Source organism: Dipodomys spectabilis, unplaced genomic scaffold, assembly GCF_019054845.1.
Source record: "Dipodomys spectabilis isolate Male_0828 unplaced genomic scaffold, ASM1905484v1 ptg000158l, whole genome shotgun sequence".
NCBI classification, from domain to species: Eukaryota; Metazoa; Chordata; class Mammalia; order Rodentia; family Heteromyidae; genus Dipodomys; species Dipodomys spectabilis.
In genome coordinates, this window is record NW_024870835.1 from 8,057,437 (window position 1) to 8,084,294 (window position 26,858).

General features: G+C 37.9%; 2 protein-coding genes across 3 annotated transcripts in view; both read left to right on the plus strand.

Annotated features, from left to right (window-relative positions):
• Positions 1-8,911, plus strand: part of Frem1 (FRAS1 related extracellular matrix 1) — a 124,428-nt gene extending 115,517 nt beyond the window's left edge. Inside the window, exons 35-36 of one of the 2 annotated variants that reach the window (XM_042692961.1) lie at positions 5,056-5,141; positions 7,436-8,911. In XM_042692961.1, the coding sequence (XP_042548895.1) occupies positions 5,056-5,141; positions 7,436-7,641 (292 nt within the window). In that variant the 3' untranslated portion in view covers positions 7,642-8,911. The remainder of the gene's footprint in view (positions 1-5,055; positions 5,142-7,435) is intronic. The other variant, XM_042692963.1, reaches the window with a different exon arrangement.
• A 14,514-nt stretch (positions 8,912-23,425) lies between these two features.
• Cer1 (cerberus 1, DAN family BMP antagonist) lies at positions 23,426-26,076 on the plus strand. The gene is made up of 2 exons (XM_042692964.1): positions 23,426-23,932; positions 25,780-26,076. Exons 1-2 carry the CDS (start codon positions 23,426-23,428, stop codon positions 26,074-26,076), a joined length of 804 nt encoding a protein of 267 aa, XP_042548898.1.
• The last annotated feature ends 782 nt before the right edge of the window (positions 26,077-26,858 follow it).

The following is a 26,858-nucleotide window of genomic DNA, read 5'->3' on the forward strand; positions in this document are numbered from 1 at the left end:
AGTTGTTTGTCTTTAGGGCACGGCATACATCATTCTAGGCTCTTCTTGCTTTGATTGTCTCTGCTGAGAAATCTGAGGTGATTCTAATTGGTTTCCCTTTATAGGAGATTGATCTTTTCTCCTTGACAGCTTTAAGGATCTTTTCCTTGGTCTGAATTGATCCTGTGTGGATTATAATGTGACGGTGGGATGTCCTGTTCTGGTATGGTCTATTTGGAGTTCTAAAAGCTTCTTGTATCTGAATAGGCCTATCTTTTTGCATGTTTGGGAAGTTCTCTGCTAGGATCCTGTTAAACAAATTTCCTAGACCATTAACTTCTGTCTCTAGGTGCTCCTCTACACCCATTATCCTCAGATTAGGCCTTCTGATGGTGTCTTCCAAGTGTTGAATAGATCTATCATATTTGTTGGATTTGTCTTGGATGATTGTATGTTCTTTCTCTATAATATCTAGGCTGTCTTCAATACCCAAAATTCAATCTTCTGCATGGTCTAACCTACTATCAAGACTGTCTACTTTGTTTGGTCGGCTTTGATGGCTTCAAATTCTTTGTTGGAGCTTTGTTTTAGATCTTGTATGAACTTCTTTACTTCCTTAATTTGGTGTTCAGTGTTTATTCTCAAATCACTTAATTGATTGGTTATGGTTTCCTTGGACTCCCATTCCTTCTGTTGGGCTCCATTCAGCATTGCCTTTGTGGTCTCACTGACTTCTTTCAGCTCTCTGTTTATGGATTCCATGAATTCCTTTAGTGATCTTTGTGTATTCTCATCCTGCTCTCTCAATTCCTGTATTACTCTTTGATTAGCTTCCTCACGATCATGCAATTTCTGTAGTTCTCTTTGAGTGTTCTCAGCCTGCTCATGCCATTCCTGACTTTCTCTTTGTCTGTTCTCTGCCAGCTCCCGTAATTCCTGTCTATCTCTTTGACTGATCTCAGCCTGCTCATGCCATTCCTTTATTTCTCTTTGACTGTTCTCAAGTTGTTCATGCAATTCCTGTATCAATCTTTGAGTAGCTTCCTCACGCTCATGATATTCCTGTATTGACCTTTGGTTTGCCTCTTCTCTCTCCCTATCACGCTCATACAGAGTCCTTTGCAGGTTTTCAATCTTTTTATTTGCCATGTTTACCAGTAGTGTTTGTAGAGCTTTCTGGGAACTCTCCTCTAGATTATTCACTATCTGTTCTGTCCCCTGATTATCATGAGTGGGAGTTGAGATACCCGAACTTGCCATGATTCTTGTGTTTTTTCGGCTTGCGCTGCCCATTTGGGATGAAAGTAATACCAGTTTTGTGTTAGAACACTATCTTAAGGCAAACATCAACCGAAGTCTGTAGTTGCACAGTCAAAAGTCTGCAGATAGAAGCAAAAGCATTTTTGTTGTTGTTGTTGGTGGTGGTGGTGGTGGTGGTTGTGGGGCTTGAACTCCAGGCGTAGGTGTTTCCCTGAGCTCTTCTGCTCCAGTCTAGTGCTCTGTCACTTTGAGCCACAATGCCACTTCTTCATTTGTTTTTCAACAAACTCATTAAATCCTGATAGTGAACGTGAGGCTATGAGGTTGGGAGATTTAGTAAGGAAATTGGCTCAGTAAGGGATTTGGGCAGAAGGGACTGCAAAGCAGAAGAGGAAATGGTGTTATCCTCTTGTTCTCAGTCCAGAGGCTGTAGTGTTGACTAGGACAGAACTCAAGCCCTTCCTTGGCCTGGTAAACATGTTTGCTATTCTGAGTTCTGAGCCCAATGTGCATTAGAATGAACACATTTGATTTGAGAGGGGAGTAAGAGAAGTCCCATCATACATGCTCTAAATATTACCATGATATTATGTAAATAGTGATGTTAGAACCAAGTTATAAAACTCAAATTCAGCAGCCTAAAGCCATTCAGTGGCAGGCATAGTCTTTCATATCATAAGAGGCTCAGAAGGCATCATTGCTTAATAGAACAGCAAAATGCTATATTAATGGGAGGAAACAACCAAGAAATGGAAATTATGTTCACTATAGAGGATAAAAAGCAGAGAAAATGAGTAAAACTGAGTTAAACAATTGTCTATACTTATACAAGTGTTGATAAGTTTATTTATTTTCATATCAATGGATATTGATCAGGGCAAGATATCATGGTGATTTCATTGTATTTGTTGTTTGATTTAATTTTTTTTCAATGATTTCTCATTTTAATTTAATTAGTTAATCTAATTTGGTGCTAGTCCTGAGGCTTGAACTCGGGACCAGGCTCTGTCCTTGAGCTTCTTTTGCTTAAGGCTAAAGCTCACCACTTCAGCACAGCACCACTTCTGGCTTTTTCTGAGCATTTTAATGGAGATAAAAGTCTCATGGACTTTTTGGCCTGGCCGCCTTAGAACCTCGATCCTCAGATGTCAGCCTCCTGAGTACCTAAGATGACAGTGTGAGCCACTGCGTGATTATCACGGTGAGCCACCAGTGCCTGGCTGTAATTTTATATTTAATTGGCAAATGTATACACATATTTATGGATTACAATGTAATATGAGACACATAAATATTGTGCATTTGTTTCTCATGTGAAATGCTTTAAAGAAGAATAGAAATAATGTATTGGCTGTTTTTGTTCAAGTGTTTTTAAAGATTTGAATAAGCCCTGCTAAGTAATTAGACACAACACTTTCTTTTTACTACTGTAAAAATTAATTTATAGAAAAGTCTGTAATTTGTAGGGGAAATTTCATATATGCTAAGAACAGATATTTTAACTAATTTTAAATATAAGAATATAATTAATATAAATAATACAATATAATTATTGGACTAATCATACCATGTTCAAAATTTCAACCTTAGGTCATTTAAACTAAAAATAAATGGCTAAGTTATAATCAGATTAACACATTTTATCAGTTAAAATAATTTTTTTGTGCTGGTCCTGGCTTTGAACACAGGGACTAGGTACTATCCCTGAGCTATTTTGCTCATGCTTAGTACCCTACCATTTGTGTCGCAGCTCCACTTATGGCTTTTTGGTGGTTAATTGGAGATAAAAGTGTACAGGACTTTCCTGCTGGGTCTGGCTTTGAACTGTGATCCTTAAGTGTTAGCCTCCTGAATAGCTAGGATTGCAAGTGAGAGCTATGAGTGTCCTGTCTAGAAAAAAATCTTTTTATAAAGAGGCATAGTATTTTGACATGAAAAACCAATCTTTTATTTTTATTATTGTTGTTGGTGGTGGTGGTGGTGGTGTTGGTCGTGGGGTCTGAACTCTGGGCTTGGGTACTGTCCCTCAGCTCTTCAGCTCAAGGCTAGCACTCTACCACTTGAGCCACAACGCCACTTCCAGCTTTTTCTGCTTATGTTGTACAAAGGGGTTTCAAGTCCACAGTCAGATTATGGGTACAATTCATCTTTTAAAAAGTTATATTTTTATTGCCAGGTATTGATGGCTCATGCCTATAATCCTAGCTACTCAGGAGGCTGAGATCTGAGGATCATGGTTCGAGGTCAGCCTGGGCAGAAAAGTCTCTGTGAAACTTATCTCCAATTAACCACTTACAAACCAGAAGTGGAGCTGTGGCTCCAAGTGGTAGAGTACTAGCCTTGTGCAAAAGAGCTCAGGGACAGTGCCCAAACCCTGAGTTCAAGCCCCATGCTGACAAAATAATAATAATAATAGAGCTATTATTATTATCTTTAAATACTTGTATAAAGGAATCACCATTCAACTAACAGTTTTTTTATTACAATGCATCTTTATCAATGTCACCCTTTCATAATTATTAATAATTCCCATCTTTTTCCATTTCATCCATATTCTCAAGTTAAGTAGTTCATTATCCCATAATGAACTATAATAACTGCATTTGTTCACACTTCCTCTCACTATTTGTATGTTCACCTCTTTGGTCCCCACAAGACATGGTTCACATCCTTGTATTCATTTTGTTAAATGGTTCATTAGTTGTTTAGAACCACTAGACAGCTCCTCTGTGTATATCATCCATTAGTTAATTTGTTTGCATACATGTGCATATAACTCTCTATATGCTTTCATGCATGTTTTAGATCTAACTTCCCATATGGGAGAAAACACGTACCCTTTGTATCTCTGAGCCTGACTCACTTTATTTGACATAAGACTTTCCTACATCTATCCATTTACTTGCAAATAACATAACATTCATCTTTCTGATAGATGAGTAAAATGCTACATTTTCTTTATTCACTCATCAATTGTAGAACATCTGGGCAAGTTCCTTACTTGGGTATTGTGAATAATGCAGTAATGAACTTGGTTGTGCAACTGTCTTTACTGTATCCTAACTTGTAATGTTCTGAGTGAATGCCCCATAGTGCTATAGTTAGTTGCATCATAGGATAATAGTTCTATGTTTAGCTTTTTGAGCAATCTCCAAAGTGCCTTCCAGAGTAATTGCACTGCTTTATATTCTTACAAACAGCACAATAGGGTTCCTTTTTCTCCACACCATCACCATAATTTGTTGATGTTCTTATTCTTGATGGTAGCTAATCTTACTGGAGTGAGATGGTAAGTAATCAGTCTTGATAAATAGTTAGTTACTAATTTTCCACAAAGATGTTTAAATCATACTGGACTATGTTTTTTTAAGTTATTGTCAAGTTGATATACAAGAGGGGTTACAGTTACCGTAAGTAAGGTAATAAGTACATTTCTTGTTACCCCTTCCCTCATTTTTCTCCTACTTCCCTCCCCTCCAAGTTGTACACATTATTTCTAACACATTGTCTTGTGAATATCGCTGTTGCATTGGTTCCCCCATTGGCCTTTTTCTCACCATTCTGTTGTTCCCCTTCCCTTCCCTAATTCCCTAAGTCCACTCCCAGGTGGACTATGTTTTAAAGCCTAGATTTTTTTTTTTTCGGTTGTGGGGCCTGGGTGCTGTAATGCCTAGATTTTCCTTGTTATTACCTCCTGACTGCAGATATTCATGAAAGTAAAAATAGGGTATTAAAATCTCAAAAAGTTTTTTTTGCTTTGCATTTCCTTGTAAAATTCTTTGGTTAATACTCTTAATTTCATTTGCTTATATGCAGACACCTGGGCAACCTTGTCACTGTATTCTCCAGGCAACACATGCAGTGGTTGTGGCACATCAGTGGAAAAAAACCCTTTTGGATAGGCAAGTATCTGTACTACACTGAGCAGAGTGCAAGACTATGGCTTCTGACACCTGCTACTCCCTTCCAGAGGGCAAATAATTGTAGTTTGTAGTAATGGTCAATGCTTAGATGGATACCCTAAACACCTGAATTTTAAATTTCATGTTAAGGGCTTGGGATATAACCTAGTGGTAATATATGGTTGGCATACAACAGGACCTAGGTTTAATCCCGAGCACTACAAAAGGAAAATTCATCTTAAACCTTTTGATGCAATATTTTTAGACATCTATGCTAAAAGAATACTTAAGGATGTGGTCAGGCTGATTGCTAAGAGAATCCAGTGCAATCGCAAGTCCAACATCTAAAAAATTAAAAATTTCTGTAATTTGAATTATGTGCTATGTAATATTTTATAGTGTTATATAATGAATTAAATTATAATGTGTTTCAGATAAAGGTAGAGTTTTTTTATTACTTAATGCTTATATGATTCTATTAAAGGCATAACAATTGCTTGATGCTTTTTAATTGATTCAATAAATACATGTAGATACAAATTATAAATTATATAATGCATTGCAAAAGTCACATGAAGCATGAAATAATTGAGAATAAAAATTAATATAAATGTGGTAATGTATAAATATAAGCATAAAGAGATACATACTAAAGAGTTAGAAATGCTTTACCTCTAGTCAAGAATTATAGGTGTGTTGAATTTTACACCTTGTTTTCTGAAATTTTTAATATTTTCTATAATTTTGATCACTAGAACAAATCTTTTCTTTTTGTCTTTTTTCTGTTGTGTCAGTGTGGGGCTTCAACCCTGGGCCTGGGCACTGTCTCTCAGCTCTTCAGCTCAAAGCTAGTGCTCTACCACTTAAGCCACAGCACCACTTCCGGTCTTCTGGTGGTTTATTGGAGATAAGAATCTCATGGACTTTCCTGCCTGGTGTGGCTTTGAACCACGATTCTCACATCTCAGCCTCCTGAGTAGCTAGGATTATAGGCATGAGCCACTGGTGCCCAGCAGAACAAATCTTTTCAAGCCACATTTGAAATAGAAGTCTCAAGGTGAACCAAAGAAATTCTAATAAAGCCAGTGTTAGATTTTCAAATTTTCTGTAAACTTCAATAGGTCTTCATATTTTAAAAATGAATTGAAATATATCACATTAGTCTGGAATATGTTTTCTCTTAATCCATAAAAGTGGATTTTAAATCTGTATCTTCACAACATTCTTAGACGTAGTGTATTCTAATCAATAATTCAAAGAAGCAATCTAGGTGAAGTTAGATAGAATATGCCTAACTAAAAACAATTCTGTTAATTCCACCCAAAAATATTGACTGAGATTGGCTAGGCAAAGTTAATTTACTGTGTAATATAGGACTATTCTCATGGTCAGCTTCAAGTTGGAGGATGTCAGAATGTTGTTATTGCAGGAGATCCTTTTATCAATGTTTTCTTTTTAATTTCTATTGTGAATGAGAAGGAGGGGGAAGAATGCTTCATCAAGAACAACAAAGAACATATTGCAGAAGCTTTAAATATTAAAGAGTAATTTGTAGAAGTTGATAGTGGGAATAGAGAGGCAAAAGGAGAAAAACTTGTTTTTATTGGAATTGTAGCAGATTGAAACATCTTAAATTCCTGACTAAAAGTAATATATCAGAAGCTACTTCCAAATATAAAAACCAGGGGCTGGGAAGGTGGCTCAGTGGTAGAGCGCTTGCTTTGCATGCTCGAGGCCCTGGGTTCGATTCCTCAGCACCACATAAGCAAAAAGAAAAAAGCCGGAAGTGGTGCTGTGGCTCAAGTGGTAGAGTGCTAGCCTTGAGCTGAAGAGCTGAGGGACAGCGCCCAGGCCCAGAGTTCAGGCCCCACGACCGGACCCCCCCCCAAAAAAAACAAAACACCAAATATAAAAACCAATGGACCAAAAATACCTTTTCCCAAGATAGGAGCTGTAGGTATGATGATATAATAATAATTATAACTTCATTTATTAAACACTTACATATGCTGTTACATATATTATTTTATTTAATCTGTCATAGTCCTACAGATGCTATTTTCATACTCATTCCTTAGATGCCCAAAGAGGCTCAACCAGAAAGTTGAACTTGGACTGGCTTCTGCTTTTCCCTAAAGCCTTATAGTCTTAATGGTGCCTTATAGTATTATTGATTCCTAGTTATAGAACCTGGGCATGCATGTAATTGACTCCTACACTTACTGCAACAGACTAGACAAGATAGCTAAGAGTAAATATTATAGCATTGTTTGTCATGTTCTTTTGGCTCATAGGATTGAATGACCAAGAGCATGCTGGCCGCTGGGTGTGGATTGGTGGTGAACCTGTTGCCTTCACCAACTGGAGGAGAGGACGCCCTCAAAACTCAAGGCCTGGAAAGAATTGTGTTTTGGTACAAAAACAAGGGAAATGGCAAACGAAGAACTGTGGGAAGGGCAAGCCTCATAATTTTATTTGTTCCTGGAAACTTGAAATGTAACTGATTCTGCAGGTGCTCACTTGAGATGTCTCACCTATTTATTTATAGGACTTAGGAATATTGCCCAAATGAAATCGAATTGTTGTGACTGGCTCTGCATATCTTTGTGATTTTATATAGTAAAAATGAAATCTAGATTAGTCATTCCAGGAAGACTGATAAATTGTTATTTCTTACAAGTTGAGATATAACTTTTGTATCACAATATCTTTAAAAAATAAATGTCTGCAGTATTATAAAGTATAAGAATTGTTTATTCCTGAAGACCTGCACCCTCACCCTCTCCAAATATCAGGCAGTACCAATTTTTGTTGCTCTTAGATTCCCCCCCCCCGTTGTCTCAAATCTGACATCAATGTTGTGGGGGCTCCTACTACTTCAGTCTTCCTACTACTTCAGTCTGAGTGAAGCTAACCCTGTCAGCTCATTAAACTGAGGTTGAAATCCTAAGGGTTGGATTTGCCCTTTGGAGCTCTTTAAATGGGAACCCTAAAATTAGATGCTGGGGGTGAGAAGGAGAGTTCTTTCTAAGATGACAGAGTATTTGACACAGTAGTTCAGGTGAGAATTTAGGGGGCTAACTGTACTTCAGTGAGCTACCCATAATAACTCGTGATAAAAATCTCCTTTTCTAATATGAATGTCGGCATTGTGCCATTCCAAAGTGAAAGATTGAGTTTCTCTGGCCTTCCACTCTTGAGAAATTTGAAGTAACATAATATCTTTAATTTGCATCTGAGTTTTTTCTACTGAGAAGCTTTTCTCAAGGGCACTTGACATAAGAGACAGTTGACATATAAGAGAAAAGTCCTGCATCCTCAGAAGTGTCCCTATGAACTATGCTGATGAGCAGAGAAAATAACATTGAAAACAGATCCCTTGAAAGCCTATCTTCTCAGAAAGATTTTTGGATGCAGTTTTGACCCCTTACTTCTTTAATATTTGAAGAAATATTGAATAAACTAATTCTCTAATGGAAAGGCCTTTTGTTAATTTATAGACGCAGCTGAGTGAAACATTTGTATAGCAATGAGGCAGACTATATCCTGCACTGAAATCCCTTTTGTAATCAAGGTTTAATTATAGAAAATTATTTTACTTCTGAAATGCTTGTTAAAATTTTACTCTTCTAATAGTCACTGAAAAATATGGTTGTACCAAATGTAACTTGTTATGGTGTACCAGTGTAACTTCAGAATTGAAATGAGGGTCACAATAGGCTAGAGTTTTGGTACAATCTCTCTCTCTCTCTCTGAGTCTATCTCTTACTCTGTGTTTCTCTTTCCCTCTCTCTTTGTCTCTGTTTCTATCTCTCTGTCTCTCTATTTTCTTTCTCTGTTGAACCTGGTGGGCATGGTAGATTTATTACATGTTGTTGCAATGAAAGCAACATTGCAAATGATTCTCTCATAAACTTGCAAATAATTCTCTTGAAATGCTGAAAGAATATCTTAAAATATTCCTCATCATGAAAGCATTAATCAAGTTAAGAAGTCAAATCCAAGTAATTGAAAGACACACAAATTAGGCAATGTGGGTGCTGGGCAATTTTCATCAGGACTGTTACTGATTTGTCACCATTGGGCTTGTACTCAGGAAAAAGATGACGTATGTGATTGTCATTTCCAAGCTCCCTGCATTTTTTTTTTGTTCACCATTCCCCTTCAGGTTCTGGTGGAAGAAAGTTGGAAGGAAATCAGGTATGGATGGAGTGAGCATGGGAGGTTATAGAAGGCAAAGAGGATGGAGAGTTGAGTAGAAAGGGATGAGAAAGATGGCAGCTAGGAAGGAGAACATCCAGGAGGACCTGATGATGCTCAACACTACTCTCCTAATTTGAATGTTGAATCAGGAAATGCCCTGTATCCACAGGCATTAATCTAGCTCCATAGCGTGCAACTTTTCAGAATCTTCTTGAGTTTTGGTCTCCAACAACACACAGCATGTATTCTTGCTAAAAATAAAGTTTTAAAGCATATAATGATTTCATTTCCTTCCAAGGGGGTGGTGAAAACGAACCAGGTGACATTTATTTGCATTTGCGTTTTCGTTTATTTTTAATACAGCCCAAAAGATATGCACTTATTTTAATAAACACCATGGTTCTATGTAATTTAAAGCATAAACTGGTGCTGATTAATTTCTGCAACAAAGCAGCCTTTTAAATTTACTGTATTTTGTATTGTATCAAAATTCATAAAATAAATTTACTTCTGTTCTCAAATACTGGATCTTTAGTCTTTAATCTTTTTGTATTTTCCTAGGAGAACATAGGTTGTAGGTGTTAATGATTCTACCAATTGTAAGAAAGGGGAGAAAACTCAATATATACCTTTTCTTCAGCTTTTATGATATGACTTCCATACAACTGTATACCATTTATTAAATAAATACCCAGTATAAAATGTTACTACCTCTGTACCTGTTATTGTTCTATATATCAGAGATAAAATTATGAATTGAATAAGAAAATGAAAGTATAGCACATACACACAAATTTTTAAGAGTTTTTGAAGCCTTGCAGGGAGGAAGTGGCAGTGGAGATCATGATTACATTATCCCTTTTTAGGCTTGAAGGCCAGGTACCAGTGGCCCACACCTGTAATCCTAGCTACTCAGGAGGCTGAGATCTGAAGATCAAGGCTAGAAGCCAGCCCCAGCATGAAAGCCCTCATAAGGCTCTTATCTCCAATAAACCACTCAAAAATTGAAAGTGGTGCTATGGTTCAAGCTGTAGAGCAGTAGCCTTGAGCACAAAGAGGCTCAGGGATACGCCCAGGCCCTGAGTTCAAACCCCACAACCAACAAAACAAAACAAAACAAAACGAAGTATTGAAGGGAGGCATACTCAGATACAAACAGCTTATGTTGACTTTTGTTATATTTCTCTCCTGATTGAGTGTTAACTGCTCAAGGTTATTGTCAAGTCTAAGTATGATTAATAGCACTTGTGCCAAGCATCAAATTAGGAACTAAAGTTCTTGAACCTAGCTTATCAATTCTATACCAGTTTGTTTTTCTGAAACAAGAGACAGCATGCGTTTCTGTACCACAAAGGTTCCTGGGGGTTGACAGAACTTAAAGGATCTTCGCTCTCTCCTTATCTAATACCCTCATTTTACAGCAGAGAAGAATGAGGTCTGCAGAAGTTAGTTTGAAGAAATCAAGCTCCAAATGAAGGCCCACAAATGTTAGGTAGAATCTTCTTTTGCTTTACCACATAGCTAGTACTATTCTAACAGGTTGCTTTATTTTAGTAAAATATCACTGGACTGAAAAATTTGCCTTGTACATAAAAACATTACTGTAAGTGAAAGAAAATAATATATAATTCCATTTATATGTAGTGTCCAGAGTAGACAAATCCATAAAGACAAAGTAGGTTATTGGTATCAGTGTATTGATGAATTGAGATTAAATTCTAATATGTAGGGCATTTCTTTTGGGGAAGATGGAAACATTCTTGAGTTAGAGAGTGGTTATATTTGTACAACATAATTAAAAGCTTGTAGAAGTAACCTTTTAAAAACATTCTTGTGGTGCTGGGAATTGAGGATATGTTAGCCCAACCTTTCACCACTGAGCTACCTCTCTACCTTGAAAGTAAATGTTTGAAACTGATGAAATTTATATTCTATATAATGTGTTACAATAAAAATGTTATTAAATATGACCATATAAAAATGTATTTTCAAAAATTGTAAGTGGGATGCTATATTTGCTGTGTGCTTATGTGATTCTTATAAGATACACCTTCCAATTTTTGCCTTACCCAGATTTTTATTTGTTTATATAGTTGGTAAAGGAGAGGGGAAAGCTTATTTGACATATTCTAAAATTCAAAGTGCTATATTATTGATATTTTTCTCCTTTTTCCTCCATCAGTCTTGAAAAAGAACTGTTACTGATGGCAGAACGTGTCTGGATGTCATGATTTTCTTAAAAGCAATCTTACAAGCCTTTATAGCAAGATCATGCAGGAAATGAATATACTAGCCTCATAACTTAAACATATAACTATTCATTTTGAGTAGTTTTATAGGTCTTATGCTCTGCTAGGTAATAAAGTTTAGTTTATCTTAAGACAGAAAGGAACAAAAATCAACCAACACTTCCATTAAAGGCCTCATAGTAATCTCAAATCTTTTTCCAAGAAATGACGCATGATTCCACCTTTTTCTTCTATTTCCACCTGTATTTTTGCTTTCCAAAGGCAATCAATCTTAACTTGCCATGTATAAAAATAAAAAGTTCAAATCCAGCTGCCTATAAGAAACATACCTTTAATGTAAATACACAAATCCATCAAGGCAAAAGAATGGGAAAAATATTCCATTCTAAAGCTTGTCAGAATGGCTAAATCAATAACAGACAGTAGAATTGAGAGCAAAAAAAATAGAAAATGATGTCGAAGACAGAAAAGGTTATTTCACAATATTAAAATACCAATCATTAAAAAAACTTTATAATTCAAAACAGGTTCATCTAATAACAAAGTTTAAAATATATAGAACAAAAGCTAATAGAACTAAAAGAAGAAACAGACAAATCCATCCTCACAGTTCGAAATGTAAGTAGGCAGAAAAATCAATAAGGATGTGCAAGAGTGGACACTATTAACCAACTTAACACAGTTGAAATTTATAGAACACTTTACTCAAAAATACAGAATGTATTTCCTTTTCAAGTACACTTGACCTATTTAACCAAGGCAGAGTATACTGTGGAAAGTAAAACAAGTTTCAGTAAGTTTAAAAGGATTCAGGTCATGCAAAATACATTCTTTGATTATAGTGGAATTATTGGAAATCAGTAACAGCATCTTTCTGGAAGATCCCTCGGGGGTTATACATTAAGTCAGAGGTAGGGGACATCCAGACTGAGAGCTGACAAAATCATGTGGTTTGGCCCAGTCAACGCAACTGTAGGTGAGACATGAAATTCCATAAACCTAGCAACTTTTTTTCATAACAATATAAATACCAGTACCAGCTAACATCACACTAAGCCTCTCTTACAGAAAAAGTATTTCCATTCTTGCAAATTATATACTTTTTAACAGAAGAGTTATTGGAGAAAGAAAAAAAGAAATTAAAAATATCTTGATCTCAGGCTGGGAAGTGGCTCAGGGGTAGAGTGCTTGCCTCACATGCATGAGGCCCTGGGTTCAATTCCTCAGCACCACATAAGCAGAAAAAGTCAGAAGTGGAGCTATGGCTCAAGTGGTAGAGTACTAGCCTTGAGCTGAAGAGCTGAGGGAGAGTACCCAGGCCCAGAGTTCAGGCCCCATCACTGACCCCCGTCCCTCCACCCCCACACACACAAAAAAAAAAATCTTGATCTCAATAAAAATGAGAGCATAACATAGCAGAATTTGTAAGATGTCATGAAGGCAGTGTTTCCAGGGAATTTGATCACTAAATGCTTAGATTAGAAAGGAACAAAAAGTCTTAATAATCTCACTTCTGCCTTTACAAAAATAAAAATAGAGCAAAGCAGAAATATGGAAATAATAAAGATCAGAAAAGAAATCAATGAAATAGAAAACTGAAGAACATTGAGGAAAATAAATAAAAACAAAAATCTATCTTAGAGAATATTAAAAATAGGTAAACCCATTAGTTTTAAGAGAGAGGAGGAGAAGACAGATTATTACTATTAGGGGGCATTATTACAGTTTCTCTAGCCATTCTAAGGTCAGAAAGGGAATATCATAAATAATCTAGTATCAATAAATTCAACATTCTAATGTAATAGATGAATTATTTTCAAAAAACAACATACAATAGCTTAACCAAAAATAAATAGCTAGGCACTGGTGGTTCAACCTGTAATCTTAGGTACTCAGGAGGCAGAGATCTGCACTTGAGGTTCAAAGCCAGCCCAGGCATAAAAGTCTGTGAAACTCTTTTTTTTTTTTTTTTGTCTGTGAAACTCTTATTGTCAGTTAACCACCAAAAAAGTCATAAATGGATCTGTGGCTCAAGTGGTACAGTGTTAGCCTTGAGCAAAAAGCTCAGGGACAGCACCCAGGCCTGAGTTAAGTCTCAGGATAGGCACAAATAACTAAGTAAACAAAAAACTTGCAGTTGTGCTGTAACAAATGAAAAAATGAAATATTTACTTTAAAACTTGCTCAGAAGGAAAAATTAGCTCATTGTTGAATTCTAAAAATGTTAAAGAGAAAAATAATGGAACTAATGCCACAAAAACTCATCTGGAGAACCAAAAGAGAAAGGAATAATTTCTAAATCATTGTGTAGATCTATAATGCTGTAACTCAGTGGTAGAACACTCACTTGGTGAGTGGTTGGTTCTACACACAGCTTAGGTTAAGAAAGAAATATTATTCCTTCGTACATGTTGCTGGGTTTGAGTTGATGAAAATTTCTTCGGAATTTTTCTAAATATTGCTATGTAGTTTTACTTTTTTATTACTATCTCTGTGTACTCTGTATAATGACAAATAATCCCATGAAAACATGCCCAAATTCATTAGTCACCAGGGAAATGAAAAGTAAACCCACACTGAATGGTGTGTAGTCTGAAACTGAAATATATCACCAAGTATTGTTAATGACAGAGAGGAACTGGGACATGTCCACACACCTAGTGGATCTCTAAATTGGTATACACTCTTTGGAAAAGAATTTGATGGTTTCTAAAAAATTTAAACATATACCTGCCATATGATCTAGCTATGGCAATTCTAGATATTTATAGAAGAGAAAAGAAATAAAAACTTTCATACATAATATATATGTTACTTATTGAAAAGTCTAGCAAGTATAAGCTACATATACAGTGACAGAAGCAAATCAGGTATTAACCTAGGAATGAGAGAAGGAAGCTGGAAAGAGCAGAGAGAGAGATTGGAAAGGGACATTTAAGAGTGATAGGTATTTTCAGTATCTTGACTATAATATACATATATGTACATATACCCTGCCTGTCAAATTATACATGTTAAATGTGTAGTTTACTATTTGTCAGTTTTAATCAGCTTCAGAAGTCTATTTAAAGAAAAAAGAAACAGTAAAATAATTTTCACAACATGGTGGAATTTTTCCTAGGAGAAATGAAACTGACACACATGTAGTTCAGGACAATACAACTTTCTTTAATATAATTTAAATTCAAAATAGAATATAAAATACTATGTCTACTATCTTAATAGCTATATTGCCATAGGCAAACTGATGAGAAGAAAATGAAGGGGGTAATAGCTCAGTTCTATCATTTACTAACCATGTGTCACAAATTCCATAAACTTAAGACTTTTGCATATAAAATGAAGATACCAATGGCTTCCTTAAAGAATCAAATGTGAATTGACAAAGGATATGCCCAAGACAAAGAGAGAGACAGAGAGACATAGAGGCAGAGACAGAGAGACAGAGAGACAGACAAAAGAGAAAGAGGAGGAGCAGGAGGAGGAGAAGAAGGAGGGAGGAAGAAGGAGGGGGGGAGGAAGGGAGAGAAGGAGGGAAGCGAGAAGAGGGAGGAAGGGGGGAAAGATGCTAAGCCAACATCTGTACATGGAAGTGAATATCAACTTCAAACTTCTTATTTTCACCAGTGCCTGCCTAATCCAGTAGGAAGGAGAATTGTGGGTTTTGTTTTTGTTTTTGTACCTGTGCTGGGGCTTGAACTAGGGCCTGGAGCTGTCCCTGAGCTTTTTTTCTTTTTTTTTTTTTCCCCTCAAGGCTAATGCTCTACTAATTGGAGCCATAGCTCTACTTCTGGCTCTTTTGGTAGTTAATCAGAAAACAAAACAAAACAAAAACCAAAAATAAAAACAACAACAACAAAAAAGAGTCTCGAGGACTTCCTTGCCTAGGATGGCTTCAAACTATGAGGTGTAGACCTGTCTCCTGAGTAGGTAGGATTACATGTCAGGACATTTGTGTTGAACATGGAAATGTTCAAGTTTTAGGAGCTGTTCAGATGACTAAGGAAGTCCTTTTTAGAACCCCAGAGCGCTTTGCCCCCAGTCAAGAACCAGGACATACAAATCCCATTCTATAAAGAAACAGTAGGTAACTTTTCATATGACAAAAAGAATTGTTTGTTTTGCTAATGGGTTGAACTTGGCTGAGTTATTTTCCAAGTATGGCTTCTTCCTGGAGCACAGTTTTCTAATTTCCCTTTTATATTTCAGCATTTAAAAACACATTTGTTGCATATATTGAGGACTGTGTTTACAAATCATGCTCCGAATCAACATTCATCTCAAGGGTGCTAAGTGGTGAGAAAAGTGGGAGTCAGGCAGGCTTCAGGGCAGAAAGCTAATTAGCAGAGCGAATCAGCAGGGAAAGGCTTCCAGTAAACCATTTTCTTGTCTCAGCTTTCCTTCTTAGCAGAATCCTTGGGCTCATTTTAGTGACTAGATACAAATAAAAGCTTCTAGGAGTTTCCTATTTGAATCCAATTGAACTTTGGCAAATGTGTCTAAGCCCTCCCCAGCCTCCCAGGAAAACCTGGGCCTGGTATCAGATAAGCAACAGAAGGCCTACTCTTGCCTGGAAAGTTTGTTATGTTTTTGCATTTTATTGTCACAATTTTTATTTTACAGTTTGTCTCATGTCACCTGTTTACTTCGTTCCTGCAACTCGGAGGGAAAAATGTGTAATATTTTAATATTTACGGTACAGACACTTCAAAGATTATGTTTCAGCATAGGTGTTGCCAAAGATAGGCAAGCCAACTTGTATTTATAGAAGGTAGAAAATATAAATCTGTCTAAAAATCTTCCACGAAATGAAGGTTTTAATATTTCCACAGAGTTGATTCTGGTGCCTACTCTTGGAAAGCCTCAAGGAAGAATTGTCGATACAAGGCGTCATTGTGTAAGGTTTGCTCTGCGCGATTTGCTTTTCCCTAACTTCCCTCTCTCTTGGCAACCTCTCCTCACATTCTGTCCTACATTTGGCCCTGAGTCAGTTGAAAGCTTTGCAAGTGGATTTTCCATTCCCATCTGAATTTCAGCTTAGCTGTGGAACTGTTTTCCATGTGTTTTTAATCATTTGTCCATGTGTTATGAGCTTAGAGGGACAATATGACTCCCTCAAGCTGCCTGCATTGTATAAGCAAAAACTGGTGAGGTGGCCAGGAGGGGAACAGTTTTCAGACAGATGCCCCCTGTACTCATTTCTGTTGGTGATACACCACCTCCACTTTCCAACTGGAGTACACCAATTTACAAGCAGTCTGACGTTACCAGACAGACAGACCGTCCTCTGGCATGAGTTACCTTTCTAAGGAGTGTCATTATCCTTCAGGAGACTTGTCTAGGAACTGTGGCAATATGACAAGTTCAAAGACCCATTTTGAGACTGTAGCCAGACTGAGAAATAAAGAATGGCTTATTCTGAGTCCTTCCATATTTGGTGGAAATTTGGTTTTAAAAATAGAGTCTAAGCACAGAGCATTAAGGATAATTCTGTAGGACAAAGAGATACTTCTTAGAAAGTAAAGCATAACAAGGACCTATGTCACAAGTTTCCTTCCACATTTGTAGTAGATTTGGTAAGTTAAAATAACCATTTAGTAACTTCCTTGTTGTGGAGTGAGGGTCAGGGATGAGGAAGAAACAGAAAAATGTCTTTAACAAAATCCAAGTGCTCAGAGTGGGCTGGGGAAACATTGTCTCTGCCCTTTGAGGTATCATCTGTCCCTGGTTAGGCAGGCACACCCAACTCAGCCAAGCCCAAGGAAGCACTAAATGGCTAAAAAGAAGCTATATAGCTTCCAGAACCAAAATAAGCTACATCATTATGAATGTAATGGCCCCTTTCTAATAAATCCTCTACTCCTTAGGAGCTGGATCATCTATCTGCTTTTGTAGCTTAGGACTTTGAGATTCTCATAGATTGGCCCACTTGGTATCTTTTCCTTTATCCATCCTACTTAGGACCAGTTTTCTCAGAAATGAATGAAATGTCGGCAGAGAGTTCAAGTAACTATTTTTTTAAAGGCAGGGATGGTTCTGGGGCAGAAGATTTAAAGGGGTACCAGAACAAAGGACAGTTTTCACCGGGTAAAATATGATTGGATAAGAAAGTAGAAATAAGAAAGATAAGTAGCTTGGCTTAGACAACGCTCTGCAACATTTGACCTGTGAAAGCAGACTAAAGCAGTGATGCGCAGAACCTGAAAGCTTCTGCAGAAGCAACTTTTTTTTAAAGAACATGAAACAATCAAGCCTTATAAAAATGCTAAAGGGGGCGGGGCTGGGAAGGTGGCTCAGTGGTAGAGCGCTTGCCTTGCATGCATGAGGCCCTGGGCTCGATTCCTCAGCACCATAGAAGCAAAAAAAGACAGAAGTGGTGCTGTGGCTCAAGTGGTAGAGTGCTAGCCTTGAGCTGAAGAGCTGAGGGACAGCACCCAGGCCCAGAGTTCAGGCCCCATGACCAAAAAATAAATGCCAAAGGGGGCAGCTACAAGTTGGACAAAATGTAAGAGACTACTTGATAAGGCATGGAATAATTTATTTAGAATAAATTTTTCCAATTTTTGTCATTGTCTGTGGCAGCACTCTATACCTTAGGTATGGGCCCACAGCAGGTAGATAGGTGGGTGTCTCTAGGGTTGAAATTTTAGAAGAAGTTGGGAATATTACAGAAAGTTGGAAGTGATGGATTATAAATCCATGCTCCATAGGAAAAAAAAATGAAGACCAGAGAACTTTTAGTTACCAAGTAATCAATTAACTCCCCCTTTCATTATGAAACTGGTATTTTTTGAGCATTTACTATGTGAAGATAGTGACTAAGAAAATGACTAAGAAAGATTCAGCTAATACTTTTGCAGACTTTAAAATTTAAAGTGGAGATGGATGTTAAGTGTTTACACATCAACATGATTCATTTCAATTGTGGCAGTACTATGATACAAATAGAGAATATATATATAACATATTATATATATGTATATATATTAGGATTTTGAGGACTAAGAACCCAAACAACAAAATGTGGTCATGAGCATGTACAATGTAAGTCTGTTCAAAGTGGGTATGGGTCTTGGTAATAACATGCCAGAATGGAATGGAGTGAGGAGGCCAAATGGAGCGGGGACCATTGGATTTCAGGTAGGGAATAAAATGGGATTGATGGAACATGATCAGTACAGCATAGACAGGTCCATCCTGTGGGCCTCAAAGCCACCCAGAATGGTGGTAGATTTGGGGGTGACAAGAAAGGCAGGGCAAGCAGAATTGTTTCTGGCCATGTTTAGGCGCATGGAGCTAGTGCCTGAGAGTATATAGTTTACAAGTTGTAGGGCAAACCTAGAAATCTGAATCTAATTCTTCTGACTTTAACTTCAGAGTTAATTCTCCTTATATAACTGAACTCACAGAGCAGCTTTCTCAGAATGAAAAATAATCCAGGCCAATTTGAAGAAGGAACATCACGAAAGGCATCTGGAGTGGATTGGAAGTATAGGGTGAGGAGCAGATGGGTTCATAGGAAGGTGGAGGTTATGGTGAAACCCATCTTATCTTGGTCTACCTCTCCAATTTGCAGGATACCTTTTTGAATTCTTAGTAAGCAGCTGATCAGGTGCCTTTTGGCATGGTCTTTGATTTACACAAAGTAAAAGATACATTATCTCCTGGAAAAAAAAAAACCCATCCAACTACACAAACAGAAACTTTTTCAATGGTGTGGGTGGGTTTTGGATAGAGAACACAACCAGGGATCACTAAAACTATAAACATAATAATGAAATTCAGGCATCCATCCATGTTTAACAGAAAATTTTGGTCATTTTGATCACTTTGGGTAACAGTTTGAAAGACTGCTTAACAGAAATCAATGACAGGAATTAATGATGAGGGTGGGCACCATGCAGGAATAGACAGATTTTGGTGGGGGAGAGAGGGTTAGTGATCAGAGGAAGACCTGCCTTTCATAGGGCAATAGTTGTGTGTGTTATTGCAATCTGGTTACTATGTGTACTAAATATGTACACACAAATAGAGAAATTTATTGCATAATGTCTATGATGCTTCCTTACACTGAACAACAAATGTTTTTGGAACAAATTTGGCACAAACACAGTGTCCATACAGTGTCTTTGGTATTGGAACTTCTTGAAAGTTTATGATTAGCATAGACATTTATCTGGCTACCTAATTCCTTGCATAATTCTTCTTGAATAAAGTAGACTCTCACTACAGATTGCACAATTTACAGTCCTGGACAACGATGCCTTCATTATCCCCAGAACCTAGCATAGAGTTGGGTTTCAAATGCATGACAAATAAATGAATGAATGGATAGGTGGATAGATGGACAAAGAAATGAATAAGTGAATCTAGGGAATGAGACTCTTCCTAACTCTTTCTATAGAAAGGGCCTTGATCAGGGGTGATCAAGGTGATCAGGGTAGATGCTAGCAGGAAGAACTCTCTTTTTGGTTGTTTTATTTTACTTTTAGTACCAGTGTTAGGGCTTGAACTAGGGTCCTGGATGCTGTTCCTGAGGTTTTTTTTTTTTCCACTTGAACATGGGCTTTTTTTCCCCCATAGGTTTTATTAGAGATAAGTCCTCAGATCATGGCCTCCAGTAGTGAGCCACTGTAACTGCCTAATTATTCTATGGCTTAAATATGTTCTTTAAGCTAAATTACTGATAAAATAGTTTAAGAACGAAGCCACTTAACCATGTCCCTTTTCTTGTCCTTTGAAAAACAAGAGGAAAGGTTTTGCTTTGTTTTGAGATTTTCAAAATCATCAAAACTCTCAGCAAAGTATTTTGTAAAGGGAAGTAGTTATGAAGCAATTGTGTGCAATCATTCACAAATCTATCAACCTTGACTCGCCAGCTTTTAGCTGTGCTTTTCAATTCTCATGCCCTATCCTGCTTCAAAACACCGCCTCTCACCTTTTGTTGATTTGAGAGTGGTGTTGGTGGGGCAGGGAAGTCAGCCTCTTTGCTTCCCTCAAAAAGCAGCAGATGCCTGTCTTCCCAGCTTCCTGCTCACTCTGTAAAAAAAAAAAAAAAAGGAAAACACAGTCTTCTCACAGACACCAAGATACACATCCTCGACAGGTCTCTCTGAGTTTCTCCCTCTCTATTTTGTAAAAGTCCCACCAGTACAGTGAGCATTTTATTTAGGTATCTTTGTGACACCTTGAGGACATCTCAGTGTCTCTGACAACCAGGTCAACTTGAAAGCAGTCAGCTCATACAAAGCTTGTGTTTTCCCTCGCAGTAATTGAAGGCTGAGGCTGGCTGCTCTTGCTCCAGCCTCCACACATGCTTGAGGTTGGATCAGGAAAGTGGATATAGCCTTTCACTCCTGTAAGCTCAGCCCTATGTCTCATCGTAGCATTTGGCAGAAAGTACACAAACAATTTGTGGTGATCTCTCTTCACGACAACTTCCTGCTGTGTCTGGAGGTCTCCTCCACATCTGCTTCCATTTGGTTTGTCCCAATTGGGAAAGCAACTAAATGCCCTTGCACTTGCTAGATAGTGCTTGAACTATGTCCCCATATACTTTTGCTTTAGTTACTTTTCAAACAGTGCCTTATACTTTTTGCCTGGACTACAACTTTCCCACTTATATTTCCTATAAAGCTGGGCTTACAAATGTGAAAACACCATGCCAGGCTTGTTTTTTTTTTTTTTGAGAGGATCTCACTGTTTTGTGTTTTGCATGGGTTGGTATCAAATATTTATGGTCCTGATAAATATCACATACGTAGCTTTAGAAGTGGTGAGAGAACAAAATACCAGAAAAAGTGTCATCCATTCTAGTTGTAAGAGACTAGAGCTGAGGGCAGGCTTATGTTGCATAGTTCTCATTAGAGAAAGCTTTCATTGACAGTTTTACCCTTCAGGATATTTTTCTCAGTAAGAATTGCGAACAAGCCAGGTGCCAGTGTTTCATGCTTCTATTCCTAGCTACTCAGGAAGCTGAGACCTGAGAATCATAGTTTAAAGCCAGTCTGGGAAGGAAAGTATATGAGACTCATCTCAAATTAACTACCAAAAAGCTAGAAGTGGAGCTATGACTCAAGTGGCAGAGTGCTAGCCTTGAGTAAAAAAAAGGTTTAAACCCTGAGTTTAAAACCACAGGACCAGGGGCTGGGAAGATGGCTCAGTGGTAGAGTGCTTGCCTTGCATGCCTGAGGCCCTGGATTCGATTCCTTAGCACCACATAAGCAAAAAGAAAAAAGCCGGAAGTGACGCTGTGGCTCAAGTGGTAGAGCACTAGCCTTGAGCTGAAGAGCTGAGGGACAGCGCCCAGGCCTAGAGTTCAGGCCCTACGACCAGACCAAAAAAAAACAAACCACAGGACCAGGACATAAAAAAGAGAAAGAAAAAGGAAAAAAGTAAAAGTGAAAAATGGCAATAATTATTATGTTTATTTATCATGAAACAGAAGTACCTTAAAGTAATTTCAACTTAGGTCTTCTGAATATTTGCAACTAAAATGTATGTCTTCTCATAGAATTCTGATAAAAATGATGATTGATTTAAAAATAGTTCATCATTGTCAATAAAGGCTTAGAAAGGCATACGAACTTGACACTTTATGTCATAGAAAGAAATCGGGTGGAAGAATACATTCCAATGAACTACTTCTTGGATAGAAAGTTTAAGGATTCCAGGATTGTTTGTATTACAGAAAGGCAATGAAACGGATATGATGAGAATGATAGAAACAAATACAGCATTGCTTACTAGTGTGAATACTGTTGGAATGCCGTGATGGACTGGATTGGATCACATTCTTGGGTTTTAGTTTTATAGATACATTTCTCATATCTGGGCTGAACACTTGTGTTAGTCTCAATCTTTATTTAATCTCATCATCAATAACTACAAAATAAAGGAGGAGAATGTGGATTCTGTCAGGAAAGGGACTGGACTTCTAGCTTCATGCTTGAAGCTACCAAACCTGGTTCTCAGAATCCACGTTCTCAAGTCTAGCTCTGTTTAAAGCAAGAAAACAACTTGATAAAGTAGCTTATAGGGGACATTTCCCTATCTTTCCTGAAGCTGATGAGCTACCAGCCTACAATATTTAGGATCCTGTTGAGGAATTTGTAAACAATTGAGTTTACTGAGGACTAATCAGTTGTGAAATTTAGCACCCAGTATTTGACTCTTAATGTGAGAGGATTAACAGGGGAATTGCCAGTTTCCATGTGTGGAAAAGGAAAATGTACTTATTCCCTTTACTCTGTTATTGTCGACAGCCCCAATCCACATGCAAACAAGAAACAATAAGTTTCTGGCTCAACAATTCCTTTCTGTACCATTTATGTAGTTCTTTAGTGGTGTGTGTGTGTGTGTGTGTGTGTGTTTGTCGTAAAGCCTGTGGTTTTGCTAAAAGTGTGGTCTTAATTTTTATCTGATAAGCTTCCTTCTGTCATTAAAACATACCATGTCTATTCTATCCTAGCTCGATACAGATGCGCAGCAAATGTTTCTCCTTCTGATAACAATGATGGGAAATCCAGGCAAGGAATGAGTTGTTTTTGTTAACATAGCTCCTTAAATCTCAGACAACAGCTAAGCTGTCAGCTAATTGCCCTTCTGTGTCCCAGGCTTTCACTGGGGCCTTCCAAAACACACAAAAGCCAAGTGAAGGCAGGACATCATTAGCACTACATAATTCAAACAAACACTCCATGTGTTTACTCTGCCTGGCTGCTGACCACCTGCCTTGCCATTCCTCCTCCGGCAGGTATCTATATATACAATGTCCTGTTCGCAAGTCCTGCAGAGTCATCCTCTCCATCTGTGAATTGAACCCTTGACAGCATGCATCTCCTCCTACTCCAGCTGCTTGTGCTTTTGCCTTTAGGGAAGGGCAGCCTTGGCCGGGATGACAGACGAAGTCAGAGTTCTCTTTCCCTTGTGCTCCTGGAAAGGAGTCGCAGGGAGCTCCCTTTGCACAATCAAGAGGATGCTGAGGACAAGCCAGATCTATTTGTGGCAATGCCACACCTGATAGGCACCAGCCTGGCAGGGGAAGAGCAAAAGCAGAGAGAGAAGATGCTATCCAAGTTTGGAAAGTTGTGGAAGAAGCCTGAGAGAGTGCTGCACCCTACCAGGGAACTGGAAAGAGAACGCTTCCCACCCAGGGTCCAGGACATCCCTCAGCCAATGGATGGAATGAAAATGGAGAAATCTCCTCTTAGAGAAGAAGCCAAGAAATTCTGGCGCCACTTCATGCTCAGAAAGGGCCCGGCTTCCCAGGGTGTCATCTTACCCATCAAAAGCCATGAGGTACACCGGGAGACGTGTAGGACAGTACCCTTCAGCCAGGTATGTGTGTCCAAGGGGAGAGCACACCGGGGTCTGTGGGAGTAGGGAAAGCTGGGACAGATGGAGGGGACGGAGAGAGGTTAATAGGAGCCTGAGTCTCATCCAACGCCAGTTGTGGACCTTGGGCACTCATTACAAAGATTTGGCTGGGTAGGCTGATCTCCCCTAAGTTTCCTTCCTACCTCTCTATTGGTTCTTGCCATGCTAGATATGGTCAGAATAGTGTGCTGCAGCTGTCAACATCAGAAATCATCATATTGATGGCACAGAGCTTTGTTTTACTTATTTGTCTCTAGTGGAACTGATCTCTCCATAGAGGCCAGTCTGTATTTAGTTAGGGAACTGAGAATGTACAGCAACCTCCAGAATTTCTGGGCAGCCACATTTCTGCACTCTGAGGATGTTAATGATCAGATTAACTCCATCTGTTGGTAAGGCAGGCTATACTGGGCTCCTCCCAGATGTCTTCACATCCCTTTCTGATGGTTTTCATTGCCCCTAACGACTTCACAGATTAATAAAATTCTTCTTCTCTAGTAGTTATCAAATCTATTCAACTTTTAAAAAATTACCCTACAACCACAATGTTGAATTCTCAGGAAAAAGGGTGCTATATAATTTCTAGTCTTATGATCACAACAACAACAACAAAAACTTTTCTCATAAACTTTCCAAAAAATCTTTTATTGTTATTTTTTATTGTGAAAATACTGTACAGAGGGGTTACAATTACACGGGCAAGATAATGAGTACATTTCTTATCAAGCATTGTAGCCTCCTCCTTTGTTTCCCCTTCCTATCCCTTCCCATCCTCCCCCCCCCAAAAATCTTAATGTGCAAACACATCTCCGCCTTCATCTGGTTCATCCAGTGTTCTGATTCATGTTGTTTTAGCTGCTTTGTTCTTATCACAATCAATTCTATATTATTCAAACAAAGGGAATTCTACCATCTATTTTTTTCTGGTCCTGGCAATCTCCACATTTCAAATGCTATGTTAAAATAGAGAAAATGCATCAGGTCCTTAATCATGGAGACATTGAACCAAAAGCAATGCAGAGTAGAGTAAAATTTAACAGCCCAGTAACACTACCCACTTCAGCAGACCTATCATAAGGCAATTGACTGTGCATGGCAGCTAAGTATTCTGCTCGAAAAGGCAGGAATATATAGCAATGGCAAGTCAATCATCAAATAATAATGACTACACTGTTGGCTCATGTGCAATTAGAGAATTGCTCCTAACAATCAGGCAGTCAAATTTCCTTTGAAATTCTTATTTTGAACTCCCTTTCTGGTTAGATTAATATTAATGTATTTGACCCTGACACATAAAAGTAGCTGTATGTGGTTAAGAGAGAGGCGGTGGTGATGTCATACAGGTACATGATCTGTAGTTCTAGCTCATGTGACGTCATAGATTGAATGCAAAATAAGACAGTATTAAGTTTGTGATGTTCTGGTCTATTCTATCATCAATTGAACAAGTATGTGTGCAGAACCTACTATGTTCAATGCACTGTGAGGAATAGAAAACTAAGACAAGTAAGAAGAATGACGTTAGGATTTTTATAGCTAGTTGTATCCAACGAAACAAAATTTCTTAAACCTTGACATTTATAGTGTAAACCATATTAACTTAGGGATATTGCCTAAAGGCTAATTTAATAATTGACTCCATAAAAAAAGTTTAGTTGAGATAGCTTTCATGTGCTGCACGGATAGATACGATCACCCGGATATTGCGAAATATATTCCAAGCTGGAAAGCTTTCTGTAGCTTCTGAATCACACTAATTGGGGAAATGTCGCAGAAAATGTAATAGAAATACGTTTGCTTTTTTTTAGACTATCTTCCACGAGGACTGTGAAAAAGTAGTTGTCCAGAACAACCTTTGCTTTGGGAAGTGTGGATCTGTTCATTTTCCTGGAGCTGCCCCGCACCCTCATACCTTCTGTTCCCACTGTTCACCCTCCAAATTCACCATGAGGCACTTGCAGCTGAATTGCACTGGCCTCACTCCGGTGGTCAAGGTGGTGATGCAGGTAGAAGAATGCCAGTGCACAGTGAAGACAGAGCATGGACATGGACAGTTCCTACAGACTGGCTTCCAGGATTCATTTATTCCAGGAGTTTCAACTTAAAATGGTAGCCCACAATTTTGTTTTGAAAAAAGAAAGCTCAGCAGCAAGCTGATGACTTTGTAGTCTGGAAATGTAAGTGGGTTCATGTCTAAGGGGAAAGCTGATTTAAAAACAAATCATTTAAATAGGGATACAGGTGGACCCATTGCAACAATGAGATGTACAAGTCGTATGTCGAAAATGAACTTTACAACTTTGGTGGGTGGGAGAGGAGGTTTGGGTGTGTGTGGGGGGAGGATGGGATGGGAAGGGGAAACAAAGGAGGAAGCTACAATGCTTGATAAGAAATGTACTCATTATCTTGCCCATGTAATTGTAACCCCTCTGTACAGTATTTTCACAATAAAAAAAGTCAACTTTCAAAAAAAAGTAGCTGTAAGAGTATACTTTAGAGGAAATGGTATTCGTCTAGATATTGATGCACATGTAGAATTTAGTCTTGGCTCTGGTTGTAGATTATTAATAAGCAGGAGAAGCTTTCTCATCTGAAGTTATTCACCTATAAATGGAGGATTAGATGTGGGTTGATTGTTAAAAACCTGTTCAATTCTAATATATACATTTTTGGTAAAGAAGAAAAAGAAATAAGCTCAACCATGAAAACAGGCTTTGTTAATCATTTTTCAAATCACCAGCAAGAAAAAATAAAAAGAGAAGAAAAAAGGAAAATTTTTCTTTAAAAAAAGAGTCCTTGTTCTTGTAATTACCTTTGTGTCTTCGGAGCTATTTTAACTTCTATTAGACAACTGTTTCCATAGATGTGAGAAGTCACTAATTTGGTT